The sequence below is a fragment of the Eubalaena glacialis genome, chromosome 7, assembly GCF_028564815.1.
Source record: "Eubalaena glacialis isolate mEubGla1 chromosome 7, mEubGla1.1.hap2.+ XY, whole genome shotgun sequence".
Lineage (NCBI taxonomy): Eukaryota > Metazoa > Chordata > Mammalia > Artiodactyla > Balaenidae > Eubalaena > Eubalaena glacialis.
This window is the reverse complement of record NC_083722.1, coordinates 85,755,173-85,780,048: the sequence shown is the minus strand read 5'-3', so window position 1 is coordinate 85,780,048 and position 24,876 is coordinate 85,755,173. Positions and strand designations below refer to the sequence as shown.

The 24,876-nt window shown below is 40.2% G+C and overlaps 1 protein-coding gene across 16 annotated transcripts in view; it reads left to right on the top strand.

Moving 5' to 3' along the window:
* The window catches only part of CADPS (calcium dependent secretion activator), a 481,100-nt gene that overhangs the window by 316,824 nt on the left and 139,400 nt on the right, over positions 1–24,876 (top strand). For 9 of the 16 annotated variants that reach the window (XM_061195497.1, XM_061195499.1, XM_061195489.1 and 6 more), the window contains exons 12-16: positions 4,578–4,758; positions 7,618–7,635; positions 8,750–8,760; positions 17,981–18,117; positions 21,814–22,001. In XM_061195497.1, the coding sequence (XP_061051480.1) occupies positions 4,578–4,758; positions 7,618–7,635; positions 8,750–8,760; positions 17,981–18,117; positions 21,814–22,001 (535 nt within the window). Of the gene's footprint in view, positions 1–4,577; positions 4,791–7,617; positions 7,636–8,749; positions 8,761–11,121; positions 11,144–17,980; positions 18,118–21,813; positions 22,002–24,876 lie in introns of all 16 variants that reach the window. The other 7 variants (XM_061195494.1, XM_061195496.1, XM_061195498.1 and 4 more) reach the window with 3 other exon arrangements.

Here is a 24,876-nt window from a genome sequence, read left to right as displayed (position 1 = left end):
TGGGGAGAAAGCTGTTCTATCTACATGCAAAAGGGGTAACTGTGCATATGTATTATAAAAGCTTCTCTTCTTTTTTCTCATTGATCCCATGGGATATAATTTATAAATTCCTTTACCAAGGATGTCAATGGAAAGTAAAGTGATTATGTTCTTGAGAATAATAAGCAGAATCCTCTCTGCCTTTCCGTGTGCCAAGTCCTAGTTATTTTCAAAGCAACGTTTGATTGAAAATGGAGATTCAAATACTCCCAGTCGTCATGAGAAAAGTCTAACCCAGAATTTCTTAAAGAGTGCTTATGGAAAATAGGAGTTCCTGGACCCCAAACCTAACCAAGAACCAGAAAGGGGAGGGCAGAATCCTCCTATTTCAATAAGCACTCTAGGGGATTCTTATGTATAGTAAAGTTTGCCAGCTGGAGATCAGGGTAATGCACAATTTAGCCAGTGTCTTCAGAGATTTGTGGAGTCTCTCCCTGTGCTCCCTGAAAGGTGAGTGTGCACCTGGAGCAGGACTTCTGGGTCCATCTGTCCCCCCTCTCCTCTCAGCTTTATCCTGGTTGTCAATGGAACCAACTGGTGGAGATGTTTATGGGGCAGGTAGCCTTGTAGCATGGACATCCTTGCCTTTGTACCAGCCTGAGATCCAGCAGTCATCCAGACATAATCACTTGCTGTAAATCAATTCTACCTGTTTAGGGTCCTTGAAAGATTGGTTTGGGGAACTGGTAAATAACTGTAAGTAAGTTTTACATTCAGAGCCCTCATTTTAATCGAAAGATGAAAACACTACACTTTACCTTTCCCTGGGTATGGTTCGAAGAGTACGTGACAATCTCTCAATTCCTATTAGATCGAGTAATTAAGTCTTCAAATAAGAGGATATTCATTCAGAATAATTTAGTGGCACAATTTAAACAACTAAATTAAATCTTTGACAACTCAACTTTACCATAATAAACAGACCACTTCCATGTGCATTGTTGGAACGGCAATCCCCAGCCGGGAGCTGGCCGACATTCCTTGCCTGGTCTGCCTCCATCCGTTCCCAGACGTGTCCTCTTGTTCTTGACAGGTCAGTACCTGTGGGCTATTCCGTGGAGAGCCCAGGCACTGTCACACGTTGCATTTTGCAGATGCCGTCCCCGGGAACTGCTGCCTTGCCCAAGACTGCTGCCTAGGAGCACGTGTTGATGTTCACATTGCCTTCTCCTTCCTTGGTTTTCTTTCAGCTAGTTTCTCTGCTCTCTCCTCACCCTCAGTGGTGTGCCCTTTGTCTCCCATGCTTTCTGGAAAAGCTCTGGTGCTCTCCGCTGCTGTCACTGCCCTTGCTTCTGCTGCTATAGATGTTTCTCTTTGCCCCACTCCCTCCACGATTAGGCTTCACTCTGTTGTTAATAACTGATCCTCTGAGAGCAGATACTGTGTGCCAGGCATGCTGTCAGGCTCTGCAGCAGTCCAGCACAATGCTTATAGTCATCAGCTCTAGAGTCAGACAGCCCGGGTTAGAAGCCCAGCTCTGATGCTTACAGCTCCACTTTGTGTTCATGGGATAGTTATCTCCTTCTCTGTGACTCAGTTTCCTCATTTATACAGTGGGAATAATAGTACTTGCTTCCCAGGGCTGTTGGGAGGATTAAGTAAAAATCTGAACACTTAGCATCTTTCCATCTCTACCTCTCTACTTCCTGAGGCAGCCCCATGAACTGACTTTCTGACTGTAGCTCCAGGAACACAGTGTCCCTATTCCCAGCTGTGGGCCCTGGCAGACGGGAGGTGGTGGGGCAAGGAAAAAGACCCATCCAGTGATGTCTAGCCTGCAGATCACCCACGGTATCATAGTAGCTTATCCCGAAGGTTACCATGAGACTAGACTACAGAAGCTCTACTGACCCCACTCTTCCTTTTAGCTCCTTGGTACCCACTTTTCAGGGGTTAAAGCATCCCTCAAAGCTCTTCTTCCTCTCTCACCCTGCAGAATTTTCCTTCTTATGGTTGTATCCATTCATTTCATCAGGTTTTCCCAGCTTGCTAACTGTACGTCATCCTATCCAAATCACACATTTTAAAACTCTCTGTAAGAAATGAACCAAAATATTCCTTCATAATCATAACCACCATAAAGCTTTTATTTAAAATGGTGCACCACTAGACCCTTCATATAAAGAAGATGCTCTTTATTGTTCTAGAATCCCTGGCAATTCTAAGTGCAAAACTACCAACACACACCCACTCTTGTGGAATAGACATTAGAATTAACATTGTCAGCACAATGGAGAAGTCTTAACGTCACCAGAAATCTTTTCCAATGCAAATGTCAAACAGGTTAGTGACTGGGCCTTGTTGGAAATTTAGGGATGCTAATCACTCCACTTACTCCCCTTTCATCTTTAAACTGATAACTGGTGGGGGTGGGGAGGGGAGGAATGATGAGGAACCTGATGAAGTTATGAAGCTTTATTTATGGACAGAGAGTCCCAGTAACCGCAAAATACAGGCTTTTGGAATATGTTGACAGACACAATGTCTCTCTGGCCTGAGACCAAAGAGAGGCTTCTGCCTACTTCTCTCTAAATTTTAACCTTGAGAACTGCCTGTGGGACAAAAATGGGTCTGTAGAGCATTCATTCATCCAACTTGTATTTGTTGAGTACCTACTCTCTGCCATGCACTGTTCTAGGTACCAGGGATGCAGCAGTGAACAAAAGGGACAAAAACTCCGTGTCTTTAGGAAGTAAATTATATAATTTGTTAGAGGTGGTAAGAGCTACGGAGAAAAATAATACAAGAGAAGAGAGGTGAGTAAGGAGAGGTAGAGGTCAGGGAAGGCCTGAACAAGCATGCGACATCTGAGCAAAGACACAAAGGAGGTGAGGTTGTGACTTATGCAGATATCTGGAGGAAGAGTTCCACGCACAGGCAATATCATGTGCAAAGGTCCTGGGGTGAGAACACACCTGGAGTGCTCAAGGAGCAGCAAGAGGCCAGCATGGCCATCATGACTTGGGTGCATACAGGGGCACGTGAGAGAGAGAGTAGTAGGAGAGGATGGTAGAAGTAGTGAAGGGTCAATTCATGTGGGGCCTTGCAGGCCTTGTCAGAACCTAGCCTCTTCCTCTGAGTGAAATGCAGAGCTACTGGTAGGTTTTGAGCAGAGGGGTGGCATGACGTGACTCTTATGCTAAACCGATTACTCTGGCCCCCATCTGGAGAATAAAGTATAGAGAGTGAGGATGGAGGCAGATGGATCAGATAGGAGGCTATTGAAATAATCTAGGTGAGAGATGAGCATGGCTGACTTCAAGGTGGCAGCACTGGAGAAGGAAGAATGGGTCAGATTCTGTTCTGACGTCCTGAAAGAAGAGCCTTCAGGATTTCATTGGAATGGGCAGTGAGAGAAAATCAGGAGTCAGAAAGGACCCTGAGGTTGTGGACTTGAGCACCCAGAAGGATGAGATCAGCTTTACTGAGGTGGAGAGGAGGTTTGGGAAAAACACCAGGAGTTCAGTGTTGGATGTGATAAATTTGGGGTCTCTTTCAAATATCCACGTGGAGAAGTCAAGGAAACCACTGGATGTTCAGGTCTGCTGTTCAAGGGAGAGGTCCAGGGTAGAGCTAGAAATGTAGAGACCATGAGCATATCCATGGTATTTGACTCGATGGCATCACTGGGGGATTGGGTGTAGATGAAGAAAAGAAGAGGTCCAAGGACAGAAGACCAGGATGCTCCCACATTTAAAGGTCAGGAGGAGGAGCGAGAGGAAGAGGAACCAGCAAACAAGACTGAAAGCAACAGCAAGGGAAGGAGGAAGAAAATCAGATGACCTGGAGCCAAGTGAAGAAAATCTTTCAAAGAGAATGGAATGAGTTGACGGATGGAACAAAATGAAGCCTTTGAGTTCATCATTGGACTCAGCATCGGGGAAGTAATTGGTGACCTTGACAAGTTTCACTGGGGCAGCAGCCTGATCAGAAGGGCTTTAGGGCTTTAAGAGGAGAGAGACCCTTGCTACTTGAAGTGTGGTCCTCCAACCAGCACCATCAGCATCATCTGGGAGCTTGAGTAGAAATGCAGGATCTCAGCTTCTAGCCCCACTTACTGAATCAGAAGCTACGTTTTAACAAGATGCCCAGAGAATTCACATGTGCACTAAAATTTGAGAAGCCCTGGTAGAGATCCACTTACATTGTAAATAGAAGAACAATAGGGCAGTAGCTCAAGGGAGAAGTGGGGGTCAAGAGATGTTTTTGTTGTCCGGTTTGTTTGTTTTTAAAGATGAGAAAAATAATAGTGTATTTATAGACAGATGTTTACCCATCCATTAGGCAGCTCAATTGACAACTCTGTCTCCAACCAAACGAAGATGGCGGGAGACAAGAGCTGGGCTCAAAATGCCTCTTGGACACCATGGCCCCACTTTGTGGCCAAGTGGGTATCAGATTTCCCATCCTACAGTCAGATAAATGGCTCCTCCCTTCTGCAGCCCAAGAAGAAGCACAGCAACTGCCTCTCTCAGAACTTAGTCCTGCCAAGAACATTGCAGCTCAACTTAGCAGGTTTTTTTTCCCTTTTAACCCAGGTTTGGAGGGTGGCCGAGCCTTCTTCAATGCAGTCAAAGAAGGAGACACCGTGATATTTGCAAGTGATGATGAGCAAGATCGCATTCTCTGGGTCCAAGCCATGTACCGGGCTACCGGGCAGTCACACAAGCCTGTGCCCCCAACCCAAGTCCAGAAACTCAACGCCAAGGGAGGGAACGTGCCTCAGCTGGACGCCCCCATCTCCCAATTTTGTAAGTAAATATGCCATTTGTTAAAAATAGCTCTGTAGAGTAAAGTCAATCTTCCAAAGTTGAGTTAGAAAATCTAGTTGCTTTTAACATTAAGGATTCACAGAATCATGTTTGCTGAAAAGAAAAAATAGTGACTTCAGAGGGGGAAAGTTGGGACAAAAATGTTAGATGAAAGTAATTTTAAAGTGCAATACTTGACATTTCCCCCTAAGGACTAAACAAAGAAAATATATTTTAGGTGGATTTTTATCTCTCTGTTTTGGTGAGAGTTTAGAATTCACAACCAAACATGTATTTGTTTGAGTCCTTCAAATATGGTAGATTATGTATGTCCTTGCCTCATTTCTTCCTATTAAAAGTAATTGTAAAATAGGGCTTGATTTGAAATAAATTTAAATCTGCAACTTAGAACCATTTAAAAATAAATGATGACATTATCACATGCAGTGGAAAAAAAAAAAAAAACACGGTACCCATTCTGAGCTAAAATACCAGAACCCAAAAATGAAACTTCCTCCTTAAACAGCCCCAGTTCATATTCCAGTCTCTTCCCCTCTTACCTCAGCATCTGCTTTAATTTCTTGCCCCTTTGCCATGCCTTCTTGCTACCTACGTTGGTTTTTATCTTGCAACACTTCAGACACACAGGGTCAGATGAAAGACAGCGTACACTTGGAGATGCTTATTGAAACAAAGAAAATGGAAGCACTGAAACCATCAAGCATCAAATTAAATAATTCATTTTTTACAAAACATGAACCCTAAATAGAGATGTTAGGGTTCTGAATAACAGGTCAATTAGGAATAGCTCAGGTACAAGTCATTTGTAGCAATAATCATGGTGAGTCCTGACTTTAGCCTTGGAACCCACTGATTCACTGTAGTTCACTGAGCAACTGTCTAGATGACAAGACATTGATGAGTAAGACAGGTGAGATCCCTGCTCTCAGGATACCTACAGCCCAGTGGGGAAGTCTAGACAGTAAACAAGTAAAAAAATGAGTAAGATAGTTTCAGACATTGAGAAATACCATAAAGAATGTCACACAAATATCTGTGGAAAGAGAATTACGGCAAAAGGGAAAGCAAGTGTGAAGGTCCCTCATCGGAAATTTGACCTTGAACACAGTGCTTTCACACTGTCTCTCCTCTGTTGCTCTTAAAATATGGATCGAGGGCTTCCCTGATGGCACAGTGGTTACGAGTCTGCCTGCCAATGCAGGGGACACGGGTTCGAGCCCTGGTCCGGGAAGATCCCACATGCTGCGGAGCAACTAAGCCCCTGTGCCACAACTACTGAGCCTGCGTGACTAGAGCCCGTGCTCCGCAACTAGAGAAGCCACCGCAGTGAGAAGCCTGTGCACCACAACCAAGAGTAGCCCCCACTCGCTGCAACTAGAGGAAGCCCGCACGCAGCAACGAAGACCCAACACAGCCAAAAATAAATAAATTAAATAAATAAATTTTTAAAAATATGGATCGAATAATTTTGTAGCTACAGCAACTAAATAGAGAATATTCTCTTTTCAATGAATTCAACTGCCATGTCTGTTTTTATCTAACAAGACTATGTTCTTAAACCTTGTAACACCTTTACTGATGGGGAAAAACTCTTTTTGGATGACAAATACTATCCATCAGGTGCTCCCAGGGATTCCCGTCCAGCACTGATGGCTTTTTAAAGGAAGATGCATTCCCTGTGGGACATTGTAAATAATCACACAATCATGTGGGTTTCCACAAAGAAAACCCTGAAAGAATAAGGAAGAAGTTGAGGAGGGACTCAGGGGAGGAGGGACAGCCCTTCTGACCATGACCACCACCAAGTGTCCTACTCTCTTTTTTCTCTAACATTTGTGGCATTTAAGTTTGAGAGCAAAGAGAGAGAAGGCAGCGTCTCTTTTTAAATGGTTTAGTCACTAGTTGAAATAAAGCATCCCCAATCTTTATTGAATTAAAAAAATTCCTCTGTAATGGAATCCCTTCTTTCACCTTGCCTGACAGGCTCCTTTTAAATGAATTTAGAAACAACACATCCCATTATATTCCTCTGAGATGGAATTAACTGTGTATCAGGAAAAAATTCCTAACCATAACCACCATACAAATCAAGCTCATAAAACATGTATCACAGGTGATATTTGGAAAATCCTGGCTTTATTTCCAAATAATCTCCACTTCTTCTGAAGTCATTTCACCTTACATTCAGTGTCTTTGTTCTATCATCTGCCAAGATTAAGAAATTACTACTTGGTTCGTGATTAGCCCCCTTTTTTCTCTCTAGTGTAGGAAAGAGGATGGACATTCAGGGGTAAAATTAAATGGAGACCAGACACTGATTTTAAAAAGGAGCTTAGTAATGGAGGCTCTTGAAGAGGGGATGGATGTCCCTTCATGGAAATACACAAGGGCTCTCGATTTACATTTCCCTCCGTGGGTAGGATCCATTTAGCTATGCAATGAGAACCTAGTCATTAGGCAATCAGCTACAAGATTCAGCTGAGTACACACAAGCTTGAGGTATGTCACTATTCTAGTCGACAGAGGGAACTTTTATTAAATGGAGCATCCAAAGCAAAATTCTAAGGGTTCGAATTTGTGGGGTGGGGTAAGTAATATCATTCCTAGAGAGCATGTGAGGTAGGCTGAGAGATGAGTGAGAAGGTCAGATAATTCATGCGTCTGGGATTTATCAGTACCTGGTGGCAGAACCACCCTGTTTCTTATTGTCCCCTTAGTCACTGCCCAGGAACAGAGGTTCTCTAGAGAGTATGAGGACTACCTTCCTTCTTACCAGGTTCTGTAAGAAGGAAGCCACCACTTTCAGCCATGCAGATTGTGCCCTGCAGGAGACACTTTTCCCATAGACAGAAATGTGAATGGTGCCTTCTGAGTTGTGCAGTGTCCATTCTGCACAACTGTACACCACGACCCTGAAGTCAATGACAATCTTTAGGCGGAGCTTCAGCCCACTAGTGTTAAACCTAATAATCCCGTAGTTACTTTACTACCCCTGAAACAGAGCCTCAACTGCTCCAGATTCTATCTAATGCTAGTTTAGGCACTTAATAAAAACTGCAGCCAGAGTACCAGAAAGTGAGGCTCTGTTCCCATACTTTAGAAACCAGCATCGGAATCCAGTCAGGGTTTAACCAAACCAACCTTCTGTTTCTGCTCGTTTACAGTTAGGGGTATTTAAAACCCATGAGAAAGATTCAAACAGGAGCCAAGAATTTTACATTGTGTGGTAATGCACTGAGTAGTTGTGCAAATCAACCGAAAATGGCTGGGGGTAGGGGATATATCATAATTTTTAGTGGAGTCTGCCACAGAATGGTGGTTACATAACAGTTACTTCAAAGCTGCATTTAAACTGGTAAATTCAAACCCTCGCTATTAAATAGATCAGGCTTTATATTAACTCAGTCAAACTTACAATGTTTATTCAAACTTAGCGTAACCAACTCATCCAGATTTGCCCAAGTCTTGCCTGGTTTTAGCCATTAAACTCCTCTGTCCCAGAAGCCCTTTAGTCCTGAGCAAACTGGGATAGTTTGGTCACCTGGTACTACAAAGTGAGATAACAGAAAAATGAAAAACAATTACAACATAGTAGTAAAGTAGCAAACTTTGATCCTTCACTGACACTTGGTTCTCAGTCTATACCTCGATTTATTTTAATTGTCACATCACAAACGTTAAGTCAATCACAGACCCTCTAACAAAAGGAGTGAAAACAATCAAGTATTGCATTTTAAAAAGATTTCCCTGACTTCCAAAAGGTAAGGGTCATTGTTAAATACTTAATTCTGTACACATCTCATCAAATCCCTGTTTTTGAATATTTGCTCAAAGTATTTGCTGTTCTTGCAAGTGAATGATTTTTAAGAACAACTTTTCTATGAGTTAACTTTGTAATCACTTTGTTAATATTTACATGGCAAAGGGAAGCTACAGAGAAATGGGAGAGGTTTTTTGGATAGAGAAAAATAAACACTCCAGTCTTGTCATGTCGCTGTCTGCTCAAGGGAAACTTGAGAATGGAATATTTTACAGTTTGGGATACTTGAGCGTAATTGTGAGTTTATTTGGGTCTTTCTAAATTCAGTTTAACAGACTTCTGGGTGCAGATTTTATTTTTTGCAATTTCAAAAGCTCGATTTCAAAATGAAAAGACACGTCTAAGAGTGGAGTGGAGTATTTGTATGGAATTGGAAAAACTGAAAAAAAAAAAATAGATCCTGCTATTCATTAGTTCGTATGTGACTCTACAATGATTTTGGGAGGGTTCCACCAAACTTTTAAACCTTTTTGTTCTTTTGTGGTTTTTTTGATGTGTGTTGCTGTTGATTTAATTTCTCTCTCTCTTTTTTTTTTATTTTTTATTTTTGGTTAAAACTTGAAAAAATTAAGTCAGTGCCTAGCTATACAACTTTTTAAAACAAATACTTGCAATTTTCCAATTTTTTGAGGCCAACGTTGCTTACCTTGGAAATGATGTCCAAATCATTGAGTTGAGTGTTGCCACGTTTTATTATGCCAAGTGGCCTCTCATTGAAACACCTGATCCCTGTGCAATCTGTGTTAGAGGAACAGTGGAAAATCAGTACCAACGTTCTCAAGAGTGCAGGGGGAGGGGGTATTTTAAGCTTTGCTCTTTGGTCAATGATTGATATATCACTTGCAATGAGTCTCATACTGATGTCTGTTTCTCAACTGATAAGTGTTAATCGCATCATAGATCCCTAAAGTTGGATGTCTTTGAGAATTGTTCTAATTTTGCTACCACCTGAACGGTCTTCAACAGTTAGGGGGATCTTGGTTACTGTTGGTTTGGGGGGGTTGACTTTGGTTTTTTGTTTTCTTTCATTTAAGTTTTCTTGTTCAATCTTTGCTCGAACCCAAGAACTTTAGCTGCTAGGTTAGAACTCCTGTCTGCTTTCCTGAGCCTTGTTGCTAGTCTTTATGTTATTCTGGTTTGTTCCTTCTTACCCTGCTAACTTCTAGCTGGACTGAAGGGTAAGTGTTCCCCTATAGCTAGCACAGCTCAGATAATCAGACTAGATTATCTGACACCTGCAATGTGCTTCCTCCCTCTCCTCTGAAATCTTCCTCATGTCTAGACTTTGTAGTAAAACTTTTCATGTTATTTTCCTGACCGTAGGTCTGAAATGTCAGCTTCATACTGAAACTAGGATGCATGTGATGTGTGCATAATTGCCTCCTCTCCTTGGCTTTCATATTGGCATCAAATGATCCTCTGAGTAAAGCCAACCATTAACATATCCTAATTTTTTTTATTCCAAGAATATTAATGAACATCACAACAAAATGGCAAATAATGCCTTTGTTTCATGGAATTCACAGCTACCTGACTGCTTAATGCCTGAAAACAGATCATTTTGCACCCTGATGATGTGCTGCCGTTGTTGTTTTTCCCTTCCCATTCCAAAGGCTAGAATGGTCAGCGAACCAATGGTGTGGTAACCACGGGTACCTTAACAAATAGAAAAGGGGGGTAGGAAACCCAAAGATGTTAACTGAGCAAGACTCCAAGAAATTGCGGAACACAATAAAGTAAATTCATTATTTGAACACGAAAGAATTCATTCTACCTGGCTTGAGGGTGTGCTCTAAGATCCAAGAGAGGATTAATTTTGAAGAGAGACGTGTAATAATACATGCAACTACCACGCACAAAAACAGGACATTAAGGACCCAATTGAATTCATGTAGCTTATTCACAGAAGCCTCAGATTCACAATCTCACAATGTCATGGAGGGTTTTGACCTCTGGTCTCAAATATCTCTCTGCTGCTCTCCCAAGAACAATGACAACAATAACTTTTTTGGACATCATTTGTATTTGTATTCATTTTTCTAAAAATACACCTGTAAGAGAAGAAAAGAAACTTTAAAACATAGAAACATCGTTCTCTTCACTATTTGAGTTATTAATAAAAGAGAGTACACAGTTCCTTTATTCATAGAGGAAAAAGCTGTCCACCAAAAATGTGTTGAGGGAAAACTAGACATTAGAGGGAGCTAGAAAAATTGGTCAAGAGAGCAGGCAAATATGTACTTGAGTATTTTGAATGCAAACTTAGAAGTTGTAGGTCACATCATTTCTCCTGACCATTTAATAATAGTCCTTTCTTCTTTTCGTTTTTTTCTTTAATTTGCTTTCTATGCCTCCTTTCTTTCTTTTTTCTTTTCTTTTGCATAAATGTACCCCTGGCTAGCAGACAGATTTTTTTTTTTTTTTTTACCACTTCAAGCAGATAATTTAACTTTCCTTTCCTTTCCATGTCCGATGAGGCATTTTTAAAAGCTTCCCATAGAATGTGAACTTTGTGGGCTTTTAGGATTTTGCTATACTTTTTTTAAAGATTAAAAGAAAGGATGGATGAATAGATGACTGAATGAATTTTGTTCTAGTGAATTTACATGTATTTGCACAACAATGCATTGCTATCCTGGTAGACTTCCAAATAGTTGTTTGCCTTAATTCCTTCTATAGTTTTGTCTCAGGAGATTTTTGCTGCATCTTCTTGTATTGTCAACTTGCAGTTGCTACATTGCAGGAATGCAACATCAGAGAATGAGTTCAATATTAATTTGCGTGACCCCAAACCACACTGTGTATCACTTTCCTTCTCACTCTAAAGTAAATGACTTTTTAAAAGAATAGTCTCTCACAATCAGGGCCAAAATTTTCCAAGTACCGTGTTAGGATGTCAATAGATCATCTTAAATGAAGGGTCACTTCATTGTTAACTGCTTCAAACACATTTAGCATATTATTCACTAATCAGCTGAGTATTTTCATGACCTATAGTGATTTATAGAAAGATACATTATTAATTAGTCAACTATAGAAAATTTGTGTTTGCTCATGTTGCAGGGACATAAAAAATATTATCAAGTACTGTGTAAATTAATTGAAAATGTAGTAACTACAGCAGGGAAAATTACAGATCATTTATTTGTTTTGAGATCATTGACAAAAAATTCTGTTATGATTTTTACTCAAAGCATTTGTCTTATGAAGAATTATAAAAATGAACATTGAAATAAATATCACATGTTTATTCCCTTGGGTGTATTGCCAGAGATTTCTGCAAAATGCAATGTGGACCTTGATAGCTTCGGAAGAAGCCATCCTCTCTTGGCCATGCAAGTGAGCTTGATTGAGTCAAAGGGACCATGAAGGAATTAAGTTGTTTCTCAAGGGCAGCAGGCAGGGGAGGACCAGTCTTTTGCTTGCTGTGCAGAGCTCAGGCAGGGCACAACATCCCCTGGTTACTTGATCATGCCGAGAAAAACTCTTCTAGAAAAATCCGTAAACAGTCAGCTGCCATCAATCATTGTCATTTCTTTATTTCATGTCTTCTGATGAGGTTGACTACTGTCATTGTTCGTTATTGTCCAAACCATACATTCACTCTTGTACTGTCAAGCAGATATGACAAGCACACATTTTCCATATAGGAAAGATACAAAGTCACCTTTTAATTTGCAGTTCGAGTTCACAATGACTTTATAGTTCCATGAGCTATTCTCTTGCCTCTAGCATCCATCAGGAATAACAACAGCCATAACTGTGCTCTAAATTTCAGTGGTAAAGCAGCTACCCCTAGTTTATTATAAAAGGGATTCATTAGAGGAAGGAGCCTCCCTCAGACAATTTGTTAACAACACAATCATCGTTATTTTCAACAGCAGAATTTTTTCCCTAGCCTATAAAAAGTTCTAACAGGTAATACTACGAAATAAAAAGATTTGACCTTTTGTATTCATTCCCCGAGCTGTTGGGATAATAGAAAAAATCTCAACAAAATGAAAATTGGAAAGCTATATTATCCCCCCCACAAGAAAATTCCATTTGGTAGACCTTATTGCAAACTTATCTAAAATTCTTTCTGTCAGAAAAAAGATCACACAAATATGCTTTCTATTAAGACAAGAGATCATGAAAAAATATGATATATTCTTTCCCATTGTGAAGGAGAAAAAGAAAAAGAATATCAAACATGAAATGAACCCAAACATCACAGACAAAATAAACGATAGGATGGTCAAATAGGAACATCACTTGAAATTTACGTAGATTAAATGAGAGTATAAAATCCACATAATCGTATCACTTTAGGAACCATTATTTTCCCAACATTCCTTAAATGCCAAACCAAAATTGTTTCCGAGCAAACTTGGGGTAAAAATTTTAATTAGTTTCCTCTTGAAAGCATACTTGCCTTCCCTAAGTCTGCATGTCCATCAGCCTGCTTCTGTGTCATGGATACCCATTGATAGTTCTTTTAAGTTTATAAATGTAGTTTAGGTACCAATATCAGCTTTATTCATCTAAGTTTAGTCTGAAGTCAGTCTCCTATGCCCATGCTGTAAAGAACTCTAAAATCTTTACGCAATTACAGCCCAGAAGTGAAACAAGAAGCATTGTTTGGAAGATGTGTTGAATTATGTCCTAGCTTCAGAGCCTATGAAATTACATAGCCCATTTTCAATACATTTGAAGCCCTTGCAAACCAAGCAGGACTGAGCAACTATTCAGCCAGGTCTGAAAAAGGTAAAGATTGAAGTAAATTTTTAAAATGCAGTCGATCCTTGATTTCTTAAATAATAATTAAAAAATACATATATTAATGAAAAAGAACATTGGTATGTGTCTCCCAAAGCAAGAGATAATCCAAACATCATTAGAGTTTTAAGCTTCTACTTTACCCTCCTAATTCTATTTTGCTCAGCCTAGTATTTAAATTCATTTGCATTCCCTTGACACATGCCAAACATTGGCAAGGGAATTGATCCCAGGGTGTCCTGAATCCAGGAATTGACTTTCTCATCCTTTTGCTCTGGGCTGTTTTCCCCTTGCTAATGTCAACATTGGAGTTTTCTTTTTCTCTCATCAACCAATTCCAATTGTTTGCACAGGGCAAAATGCGATTGCAAGGAGCATTTAGTTTTTAATGTTCAGCACTGTAGAAGAACAGACTGGGACCGTGCAAGGATGACTAGATGGTGTTGCTTGAGAAGCACCCACAAGTTCTTTGAAACAGAATTTGGAACAGCTGGACCACTGCAGTGTTTTATTTTAAAATAGATAACATATGTAATGCATATGGTCCTAGACATGTATGGAGACACAGGCAGACAATCTGAATGGTATCCAAAGACACCTGCACCTAGAATTCTGTTTCCTTTTATAAGATTTTTTTCCCCCTAAGAACACATGTTCCCACTTTGGGATTTGCAAGATGCCATCTGAATCCCCATGTGTGTGACTCCTTAATAAAGTCGATGGGAAGTTTCCTGGGATGCAAATGTCAGAGTAAGTCAGTTAATAAACACCTTCTAAGGACCTGGCTCCTCTGGGAGCTGCCAGGGGAAGTAACAGATCAGAAACTTACCCTCAAGGAACATATTATCTACCAGGGGATTTAAGTGTGTGTTCTGACCACAGAGAAATTGGAACATCACCCAGCAAAAACAGAGACAGAATAGGAACTGGTTATACAGGGGCAGAGGAGAAGCATAAAGCAGAGAGCTTGGGAAGGACCCCCAGCTTCCGAGAAACAATATGGTTTAAGAAGCAACCTATAACTAACAATATAGGTTAATAGCGATCAACATAGTGACAGCCTTGGCTCCCTAAGAATATTAAACAAACTGGCTTTGGGAGCACTAAGAAGCCTTCCCGTTCACTCATGGCTAAGGTTGTTGAGCACTTAGTATATGCCAGGCACGTAGGTGCTTTACAGGTTGTGCTTATCCGATCCTGTCAACAATCCTCTCTGAGGGTAGACTCAAACACCATTCTCAACTTACAAATGAGGAAAATGAGACTCAGAAACACTAATCAACTTCCTCACATTGCATACCCTGTAACGGCAGAGTTGGCCTCAGGTTCAGTCTTCGTGACCCTCTAAGCCCACCCACTTAATCACCTGCTATCCTAGCTCAAATAAACTATTCCTGTTGAATTTAGTGTATCAACATTTCCTAAAATCAAGAAATAGAAAATATTTGTTGAGAGAGCACATTTATTTATTTCAATGAGATAAATTCATTATTTTAACGCATATGTTTCGAGTGCCTGCTGTGTACCAGGTACTGTTCTAGGTGCTGGGAACACAGCAGAGAACAAAAATTTCAAAATCCCTGCTTGGATGGGGCATCAAAATCACACCCCTTCCATGGACACCTTAGAAAAGCATTCCTGGCCTACTGCTCCTCTTTTTTTTTTTTTTTTGTCTGAATGTAATAAGCTCAATGAAACTCTCAGAAATTTCATGGGAGCCAGCCACCCTGTTAAGCACTCTTGAGTTGTTGGAACCATTAAGATAATGAGCCTAATTCTGAGTAAATGATGATTTTGTGTAAGCAAAATCCAAGGGCTGCTCGTTTTACTTGCTGGAAATTCCCACTGCATTAAGCTCCATCCCACGCGCATGGAAGGTGTAAAGGGACCTTAAGGATGATTAAATGACAGCGACAGCAGAAAGGGAACTAAAAGTTTGGCTCATGTTACACACGAGGAAACTGAGGCTCAGACAGATCAACACTTCAGCCAGTATCCCACACCTATTTAAAAGCGGAGCTCACAGGAGCACCCAGACCTCCTAAATCAGTCCCAGGCTCGGTCACCCCCATGTGAACTGACAGAGAGGAAAGAAGGAAGAAGGGAAAAAGGAATTTTTATGTTGATAGGGTTACTTTCGGAAAAGGAAAACAGGCGGATTTTAAGCATATTTTAAAACCTGCTTTAAAATGTAAGTAAAAATGAAATTGTTCTTTAGATGAAGTCTAAGCCAAGAATTAGCGTGGTGAAGCTGTCTTGTGATGATGGATGGGGGAGGTGGGAGGGGGTAGGTCTGTATCCAGGTCTCCACGGAAGAGGCGAGCTCTCTTTCCAGATCCATTTCCTGAGTGGGCAGCCATGCAAAATAGTTCATCACAGAGTTTTCAAGAGGTTCAACAAATAGAGGAAGAGACTTCAAACGTGGGGCATATTTTTAACAGCTATGAAAGAGCCCCCTTCTCTCTGGCTAAATGACTGTTTGCACCATCATAATTGAAGAGCACTAAAATAGCAGAGGCAAACTGGCCAAGTAAAGGGCCCGACCGATTTGTCAGCCTGCAGCCTCTTCTGGGAAACCTGAGAGCAAGAAGCTGATGCTAGCCAAATTGCCTCATCTATCTGCTAGAATTGGGAGGCACGGAGTGAGTGAGGCTTTTTATGAGGATGAAACAGGACGAGCAATGGGTGTACCCCACTGTTTCTCCGGGGACTGACAGGATGGGGGTGAGAGGGCAGAATTGTCCTAAGGGTTGAAGCAGTGTCACCTGGATTACAGGAGTGCCATCCTGCAGGGGGACAACTAAAGTTGGAGCAGGTTTAAGACACTTGCTTTGAGCCAGAGACACACACACACCCTTACACACACACACACACACACATCCTAGAAGCAGCTAGCTTTTTCCCCAGTACCAACTTCCTGGTCACCTCTTTTTCTAGCCATCCTGAGTCAAAGGAGAAATATAGCTTGGAGACCAAATTACCAAACAAAAGAATCCTCCTAGATAAAGCACCTAAACTCAAATTGAAAGCACTTTCCTGAAGACAAATCTGAGGCAATTAACCCAGCAAAGAGGATTCTTTCAGATTCTCTAATATAATTCCTGCCCATGTGATATCCCTTCCAGAATTGTGTGTTTTATCCTATTAATAGAGCGATTTGGCTATTAAAACAGACATTCTTCAACTTGCCTTCTGGTAACCGTTGCTTCTGTGTGTCTTGGGCATAAACAACACATCCTGTTCAAACACTGACCACTTGCTGCTTCTATGAAAGATGACTGAAGATTTAAAACCCAACAAGAAGAGGGCATACATCTGACATACCATGCATTTAGGTTGGAAGGATACACAAAATTAATAATGTGAGGAAAAATCATCATCTTAATATCACACTGCAACTATAACCCCCATTTTCAGCCATCCCCTAAGCAGGGAGGAAAATAAAAACTGCCTGGGATGAAGGCCACTTTTGAAAATATTATTCAAGTACCCTCTCAAGTCAGAAATCCGTTTTCCCGTGTCCTGACAGCATCACTGCTCCCTGGCAGGTGCCCGTATTCCAGTAGAATGTTGCACGCAAGGGGATGAATAAACTCTTGCTTGATTTAAGATTCTTTTTCTTCACAGCATTTCAGGACAGTGAGTAAATATGAGACAGAGTGAGCCGATTCCCTTAATGTCTAGGACCTTCATTCCTTCCTCTTTGGGATTCGCTTGGTCTCACTCGAGTCGGATTCTCTGAGTTTTTTGCCGATTGAATATAGACTATTTTAGCTACACATATTGAGATTAATTAGTTAGCCCTTAGGAGGTTTTGCCTACAGCCTTCACCCTGTAAGGAAAAGTGTGAATACATTGAGACTATTAATTCACAATAAATGGCAGATCTTAGCTCTTGCTGAGTAAATTTGTTTGTCTTTCATAAGCTTCGCTAACTTGAGTAAGCACACTATAAGGCAATGTCCTTGGCTATCACAAACTAAATTCCCGTTGAACTTATTCTCCAGGTTTCAATGAAAATCTTTTGTTATTATTTTGTTTTAATTTTGGAGGATGGAGACCCAAACCTTTTGTGCAACCAAATCGGCCACGGGGATTTGGAAGGGGAGGATACAAATATTGTCACTTTGCTGAAAATCAGCATAACCCTTTTTTCCAGATAATCCCAATAATTGTAGAGAAATTGCTCTAGATATAACCACTGGAATGGCAGAATCTATTAAAAACCTAAAAACTAAATAGGCTTTTATAAGCAAAGATCCGATCTGCTTTCAGTGTTTGGTGAAACGCAGGCGAAGTTACGGTCGTGTGCTTAGTTTTTCAAGAACAACATAAATGCACTGGAGTTGTGATCATTTGATAAACATGTTGATGCCAATATATTTTTGCCGAAATGCAATAAACTCACCAGTAAGTGATGCAAGTTGACAATGGGAGGTATAAAAAGAATATCTTGGGGATGTTGGTGGGAGGCAACGGGGAAACAGCTAGCGTTCGTAATGCCTAGTGAATTCCTGTGTATTTGAAATGTCAAAGAAAATGTGATGTGTTTCTCTAAATTGTGTCTCTCTCTACATGTATAAATGAACAGACGCAGATAGAGCTCAAAAACATGGCATGGATGAATTTATCTCTTCCAACCCCTGTAACTTTGACCACGCTTCCCTCTTTGAGATGGTGCAACGTCTTACTTTGGATCACAGACTTAATGATTCCTATTCTTGCCTGGCAAGTATATTCTTTGGTCTACAGCAATTGAAACGTGATAACATTTCAAAAAATAAAATATTTTTCTACCTTTATGTCAGAAGCTCTTTTCTCCGTTGTGGAGCCCCTTTAACAATTATAAATGTGTTCTTGATTTCCTGTGTTGAGATAGTTTTAGTTACCAAAGAAAGAAGACAGAGCGGGAGGAAGTTATCAGTAGAGACGGATCCAATTCCCCAGCCTCCCTATCTGAGCTTCCCCCTTTTCAGCTGCTACATGAGAAATATTCTCAAGAGGGTAATTGAGTTTGGCACCTGCTTATGGAGAACTTGTAAAAATTGCCTCGGTTTCTTAGACATTAAGATCCCCCTCGCACCCCACCCCACATAGTAAGACCCTGTGCTCCTGTCTCAGAAATGAATGGGTCCTTTTTATTTATTTTTTTAAAGATCAAAATGATTTGTAAATCAAGTTCACGTCCCTTTTCATAAGGTAAATGGGTTTGGGTTTGTTTGTTTGTGTGGCTTTTTTCTTTCTACCTAGTATTCGAAGCATTTTTCACCCTTTGGGGGAATTTTCGTGTGGTGCTTTAGACGTTTAGAAGTCCCGCTCTCCAGCAAGAGCATGAACATTTCTTGAAATCCTATTTTAAGCCTAGATTTAAATCATTTCAATTTAAGGGACCGCTATTACGTGTTTATTAGATTTATGAAGATAGATTTCAGGCTTTATACCATCAAATTCAAAAGCCTAAAAGAGACCCAATTTATTTCCTTCTGCAAACCAGAAATTGTTACTTCATTTCTTAAAGATAAAGGCTATTAATCCCACATTATAGATGGGAAAGGTGAGGGGAAAGGATGAAATGGCTTTACACAGAGGAAAAGCCTCATCCCTGACTCCACATACTAAGGTTAATATATCTGTATATTATTAAATATTATATAATTAACTAAGGTTAACATATTATTGATATTAACATAAATATAATGAAAATCTGGGTTTTTTGTCTAAATGGTATGGCTATACCCTAAATCTGTTCTGACTAATTTTTTTGTTTTAAATTCCTTTTCTTGTTCTGTGCCAGAAGCCAAAATATTAAAAATGGTAGATAAAATAGTCAAAAAAACAGAAGCGGGATTATGTGGAATAATTTATTAATCTTCGTCTCACAAAAGATTCATTGATTATCTCAGGTTTAGAATCAGTTCATCAGAAGTCTGAACTTTGCCAAATTGGAAAGGAATACATCATTTTGACTTAAAAAAAAAAAAAAAAAAGCTTACCTTGCATTGCAAGGCAGTTTTTCTCAAATTTATCTCCTACGATTATGTAATTATTCATGTAATTATAAATTGCATTCGTGAAACTTGTAAGAATATGCCTCTGAACTTAAATAATTTCTTTTTATGTACAATTCCTAGTCTCTTGAGGAATTTTTTTGAGGCGTCTGATTTTCAAGACTCTTTTCAAATCATAATTTCTTAAAACGATTTTCTTTTGCACTAAGAAATTCATCACTAAGGAGTGAGTGCCCTCTAAAAAAAATTAAACCAGAAATGAAATTTTGAAGCTTGCTCCCTGTGAATCATTTATAGACCTAAAAATCCAAAATTAATTATGAATGTCATAAAACAGTTTCCTTCCCCGTTTGTGTACCTGTATCTATTAATCATCATCCCCAAATTTCAGAAAATAACAGCCATTAAAAAGACCTTATCTCCTGCCTCTATATATTCCATTTTCTCATTATTACAATCTTTTTTTTTCAGTTAGTTTTGGAGACCGACCAGCAGGAATACATAAATTTTTCTGTGTCTTCGACTGAGTTCCTAATTGATATTTCTTCAACTCTTTTCAAAGCAGCTATTTTGGCATCTACAAAAGACTTGGTGTCATCTGAGTCGTAGAAAATATATTTTAATCTTTCACAGCAGTGTTGTTTCTAAGATTTAGCATTTGGGGTAGCAGATGGAGTGGCAAAGAAGTTGCCTATAGGGGCAGCCCACTGCCTCGACTACTCTCCCGCCCTCTGCAGTAACTTATCATTTGAAATAGGAAAGATGCCGTCTTTCGTTGGATGCATTGCTGAGCTGCATGTTGTCTATCGAAGTTTCCCCGGATCCCTAATACAAGAGCAGAGTGTTGCAGGGGCCTCCCTCGCTGCAATTCCTTGGCCTTTACCTGCCACCTGGTCACTTTCTCCTTTTGCCTTCTCTCTCCCAAGACGGAGCCATATTCAAAAGATGACTCAGAGAAGACCCTCAAAGTAAAATTAAATTTATACTTAAGACAATCCTAAATTCTTGGCTTAACAATGTACCACCTCAGTTGGTTTCTTTCTTGCTTCAGAAAGGTACCCAAACTGAAGGAAGTGATTGGATTTCAGGCTTGTCCTAAGGGTGGCTTTGAGTGGCAAGTCACTTGGCCTGTCTGATCAGCTCTTAAGTGCATGATAGAGGCAGCAGTTTCTACCCCATCATGCCTCCCAATCTGCTCTGAATCGGAGATTCCATCCGGGTTCTCTTTTAGAGCAGAGTTTTGTGTGGTCCTGCAGCAAGCAAATACATGATAAGAAAACAAATAACTGCCAGGGAAAAAATAAAGCAAAACGCTCAGCCAGGGCACAGGAAGCTCCTCTCAGTTTAATTGAATCCTATATGATTCACAACTTGAAAACTTAGTCATGTTGTTCTCTTTGGAAAGTTCTGTTATTATCTTCATTTTAAAATCTAAAAAACTTTTTTCTTCCAAAGTGAAAGGATTTATGAAGTCCTGGCATGTATGTAGACCAATCCTAGTATTTATTAATGCTCCAGAGTATTAAAAAAAATCACAAAAAACACCCAGAAGACTTGGAGTAAGACAGAGCTGGGTTTGCAAGAGGGAGGGGATATGGAGATATATGTATACGTATAGCTGATTCACTTTGTTATACAGCAGAAACTAACACAACATCGTAAAGCAATTATACTCCAATAAAGATGTTAAAAAAAAAAGTGAAATAAGAATCCGATAGTATCATACTCTACATACTATTTTACAATAATTTATTGCATTGTGACCATATTTCCATGTTAATAGATATATTCTGTAATATTAAAAAGAAAAAAGACAGAGCTGGGTTTGAGTCCTGCCTGTTTTGTGTTATTTGTGAGCTCTTATTTCCATTTCCTCATCTATGAAATGAAGATAAACCTGCTCTGTCTGCTTCTCAAGGTTGTTATGGGGCTCAACTGAAAGTTCTTTGTCATGGGTAAAGCACTGTACCAATTTAAGGCGTTAATGTTATTATTTCCTCTTATCAGTAACCAAGACTTTGCCCTACCCGCACTCCAACACTCTTTTAAGGTGTACGTTTCAGTGTTAAAGCAGTGGGTGAGCCTCTCTTTCTGGAATCAACTCCCTCTATTAATCCAGATGCCATCACTTACTAGCTGCGGGATGCTAGGGAAACTCCATGTCCTCCCTGAGCTCAAATTTCCCGACCATCACACAGGGATAGCAGCACCTACCTGATAGGGCTGTTATGAGGACTAAACCAGATGGCACACACAGCGTTGGGCACAGCGGCTGGCGCTTAATAAGCAATCAGGAAGTGTTAGCTCTGTGGCTATTTTTAACCCCCTTCTCCAGTCATCCCCAACTCTAGCAGCTCTCCCCCAGAAAAACCCAACCTATATTTAAAAGAAAGTCTCTCCTTTATTCTCCAAACAGGGCTGGTTCAGTCCTGGCCAGGTGTTTGTACTAGACGAGTATTGCGCCCGAAATGGAGTCCGAGGGTGTCACCGACATCTCTGTTACCTCAGAGATTTGCTTGAACGGGCAGAAAATGGCGCCATGATTGACCCCACACTCCTTCACTATAGCTTTGCCTTCTGTGCATCCCACGTCCACGGGAACAGGTAAGCACATGTCCAGAGGTATTCCTTTAAAAATTTTTTTTAAGGCACTGGCAATGGTTTATGACTGGTCCTGCTTTTAGGGTCATCTCTAACTCTATCCATCCCCATTTCCTCAGGAGTACAGACCCGTGGGCATGCGCACACCACACACACACACACACACACACATACACACACACCAGCCACACAAACACAAAAAGCACACAGGTCTGAATTTCTTCTCCTTTCAAGAGACTTAACAGAAATGGCAAACAGGGCCTCTAGAGTGGTCTCTGAAATTAGAACAATCTAGGCTCAAATCATGGCTCCTCCATTTGCTCTCCATGACCCTGGATGGTAATTAAACCCTCTCTGCCACTGTTTTCTCATCTGTAAAACAGGGATGATCGTGTCCTCATGGGGTTATCAAGAGGATGCAAGTGGATATAAAGGGTTCAGCACAATGCCTGGGACATGGCAAGGGCTAAATAAGTATTTGCCTTTGTTGTTGCTATCATTCATTCCATAAATATTTAATGATTACTTGTTGAGGGTCAGGTACTCTGCTATACCTTCAGCGTGCATGGTGAGCAAAAACCAGACACCAAATGAGGGCAGAGTTATATAGAGATTGGTTCTCTGAGAAAAAGGAATAAAACTCCATGGTAGCAGTTAATAAAGGAACACAACTCAGATGGGGTGGCAGGATGGCAGGAAGAACCTCCCCGAGGAATTGCTGCTTGGGCTGAGTGCTGAAGTAGGAGTTGAGTAGTTCCGGGCAACAGGAGCAACATGAACAAATGCTCTGCAGAGGAAAAGCAAGAGCTGAAACAAGCTAGGTGAAGCTGGAAGGCACAGATAATCATGACACTTAGAGTTTAACCACAGAGCTGGGAAGAACTTCAGAGATCACAGTGTAATCAACCCCCTCAGTGTATAGGTTTTATAGACAAGACCAGAACATCAGTTCTAACTCCGTACTAAGTACTTTCTTTCTTTACACGTTGCCCAGCTCCTGGAGGAAAAGTTCCGTGTTCTGAATAATGCACGGCGGCAAATAATTTAAGAACATTACCATTTGGCTCTGAAGATGTGGAATAAGTTTCCACACTGCCACAGCCAGTTTACTATCCCAGTGTATGTAGCCTCACATGACTATAAAGACAAGCCTACATTACCCCGGACACCTCAACCAATAGCCAGGGAAGGCACACCCAAGGAAAACTAGGTATCTTCAGAAACCCAGCCTGTGATGAACAAATTGCTGCTCTGCGGAAATTCATATGTGGGAGCATCCAGAATTGACTCCATTTTCTTTTAAATCAGAACTGTATCAGTCATCTTCATCTTTGCAAGCTGTACAACTCTGAAGTGTCTGTGGGGTTAGTTCTGTGCTTTTCCTGTCTCTAGCACTGGTAGATTTTATGAGATGCAACTTCAACATTTAGAGCTGGGTAACAATAGCATTGTAGGTTTGAATATTTAACAGGCAACAAGATTTTCATCACCTCCCATTGTTATAAGGTTTGCTAGCCCAGCACATGACCTTTCATTTGCATAAAAGATATTCATGAAAACTCTGATACCTGGGGACTATCTCTGCATAATTCAGCTTTTTATAAATATACACTTTGATGACTATCTGTTACAGCCTCTTGGACTGAATTCTTTAAAGAGAGAGAGAAGTTGCATTATATTCTCTGGGTTGTCACACTGTATTCTACATATGTTACTGAATAAGGAAGTGTTATAAAATAATGAAGTGTTTTTGTAAACTCCCTGGTAAACATCATCATGAATTATGATACACATTGTCTGGATTTCATATTGTAAGACTGCCACTTGATTCACAGTTAGGTTTATACATCTTGTCATGGAAACAGTTTTGGATTTCTTATTTTCAGTTCTGATTTTCCTTATGCAAGTTTGCATCTTTTTTTTTTTTTTTTGCTTATTATTTTAGTTTGAATGCATTTGCTCTTGCTCTTTGATGCATCCTTCTTTTTCTTTCTTTTGTTTGTGCATGTATGTGTGGTCTTGATTCTCCCATGGCTGGCCACAATCTCTGCATGCTCCATGCGACCACCCCTTCTCCAAAGTCAACAAATGCATGCTTACCTTAGTGGGCTGACACCAAATACAGACCCTGAAGGGAGCAAAACTCCCTCCCCATCTGAACCAGAGGCTAAAAAAGATACCAAAAAGGAATCCAAAAAAAGAAAAAATCCCAAAACCCAGGCAAACCCAGAGCCCAAAAGGTAAGAAGTTATGTGTGTATTGGCTTGTGTTTTGCGATGTCTGTGACCTTCTCTACCCCCCCATCTATGCCGCAACCTCCACCTTAGCAAACCCCAGGCTTTGTGTATTCCTGAAGTCTCTGTTCAAAGGTGCACTTTTTAAAAAAATCCTAACAATGGACAAAAATACAGTGTATTAGGACTGAATTTGAGTCAGGTATTTAGGGACACTTAAAACATGTTTGCATTGAAAACAAAACAACTAATTGAGCAGTATGTAAACAGAATCATGAGTCAGATTGCTTTTTTTAGTGGCATCTAGTTAGGGGCCTGGTACCTTACCAAGTCATTCATAATAAGCAACCCGTGTTTTATAATTTTGAAATTATGGTTAAGGAGCAAATAAAATGGATTGGCATAAAATGGGTTTATACATTTATAGTAGGTCCATCATTTTTAGCAAACCCTCTCAGTTCTACGTTTATCTCATGAAAGAAATCCATCTTCAAATAATGGTTTATAATAAAGGCGCAAAGTAATGTCTATCACTAAATTAATGACTCTTAGTAGAATTGTTTATATGATGAGGTCACTTTGAAAGCACTTTTAAGTTCTAAAATTTATATTGATCCTGTCTTGTTTCCTGTGTCCTTTAGGGA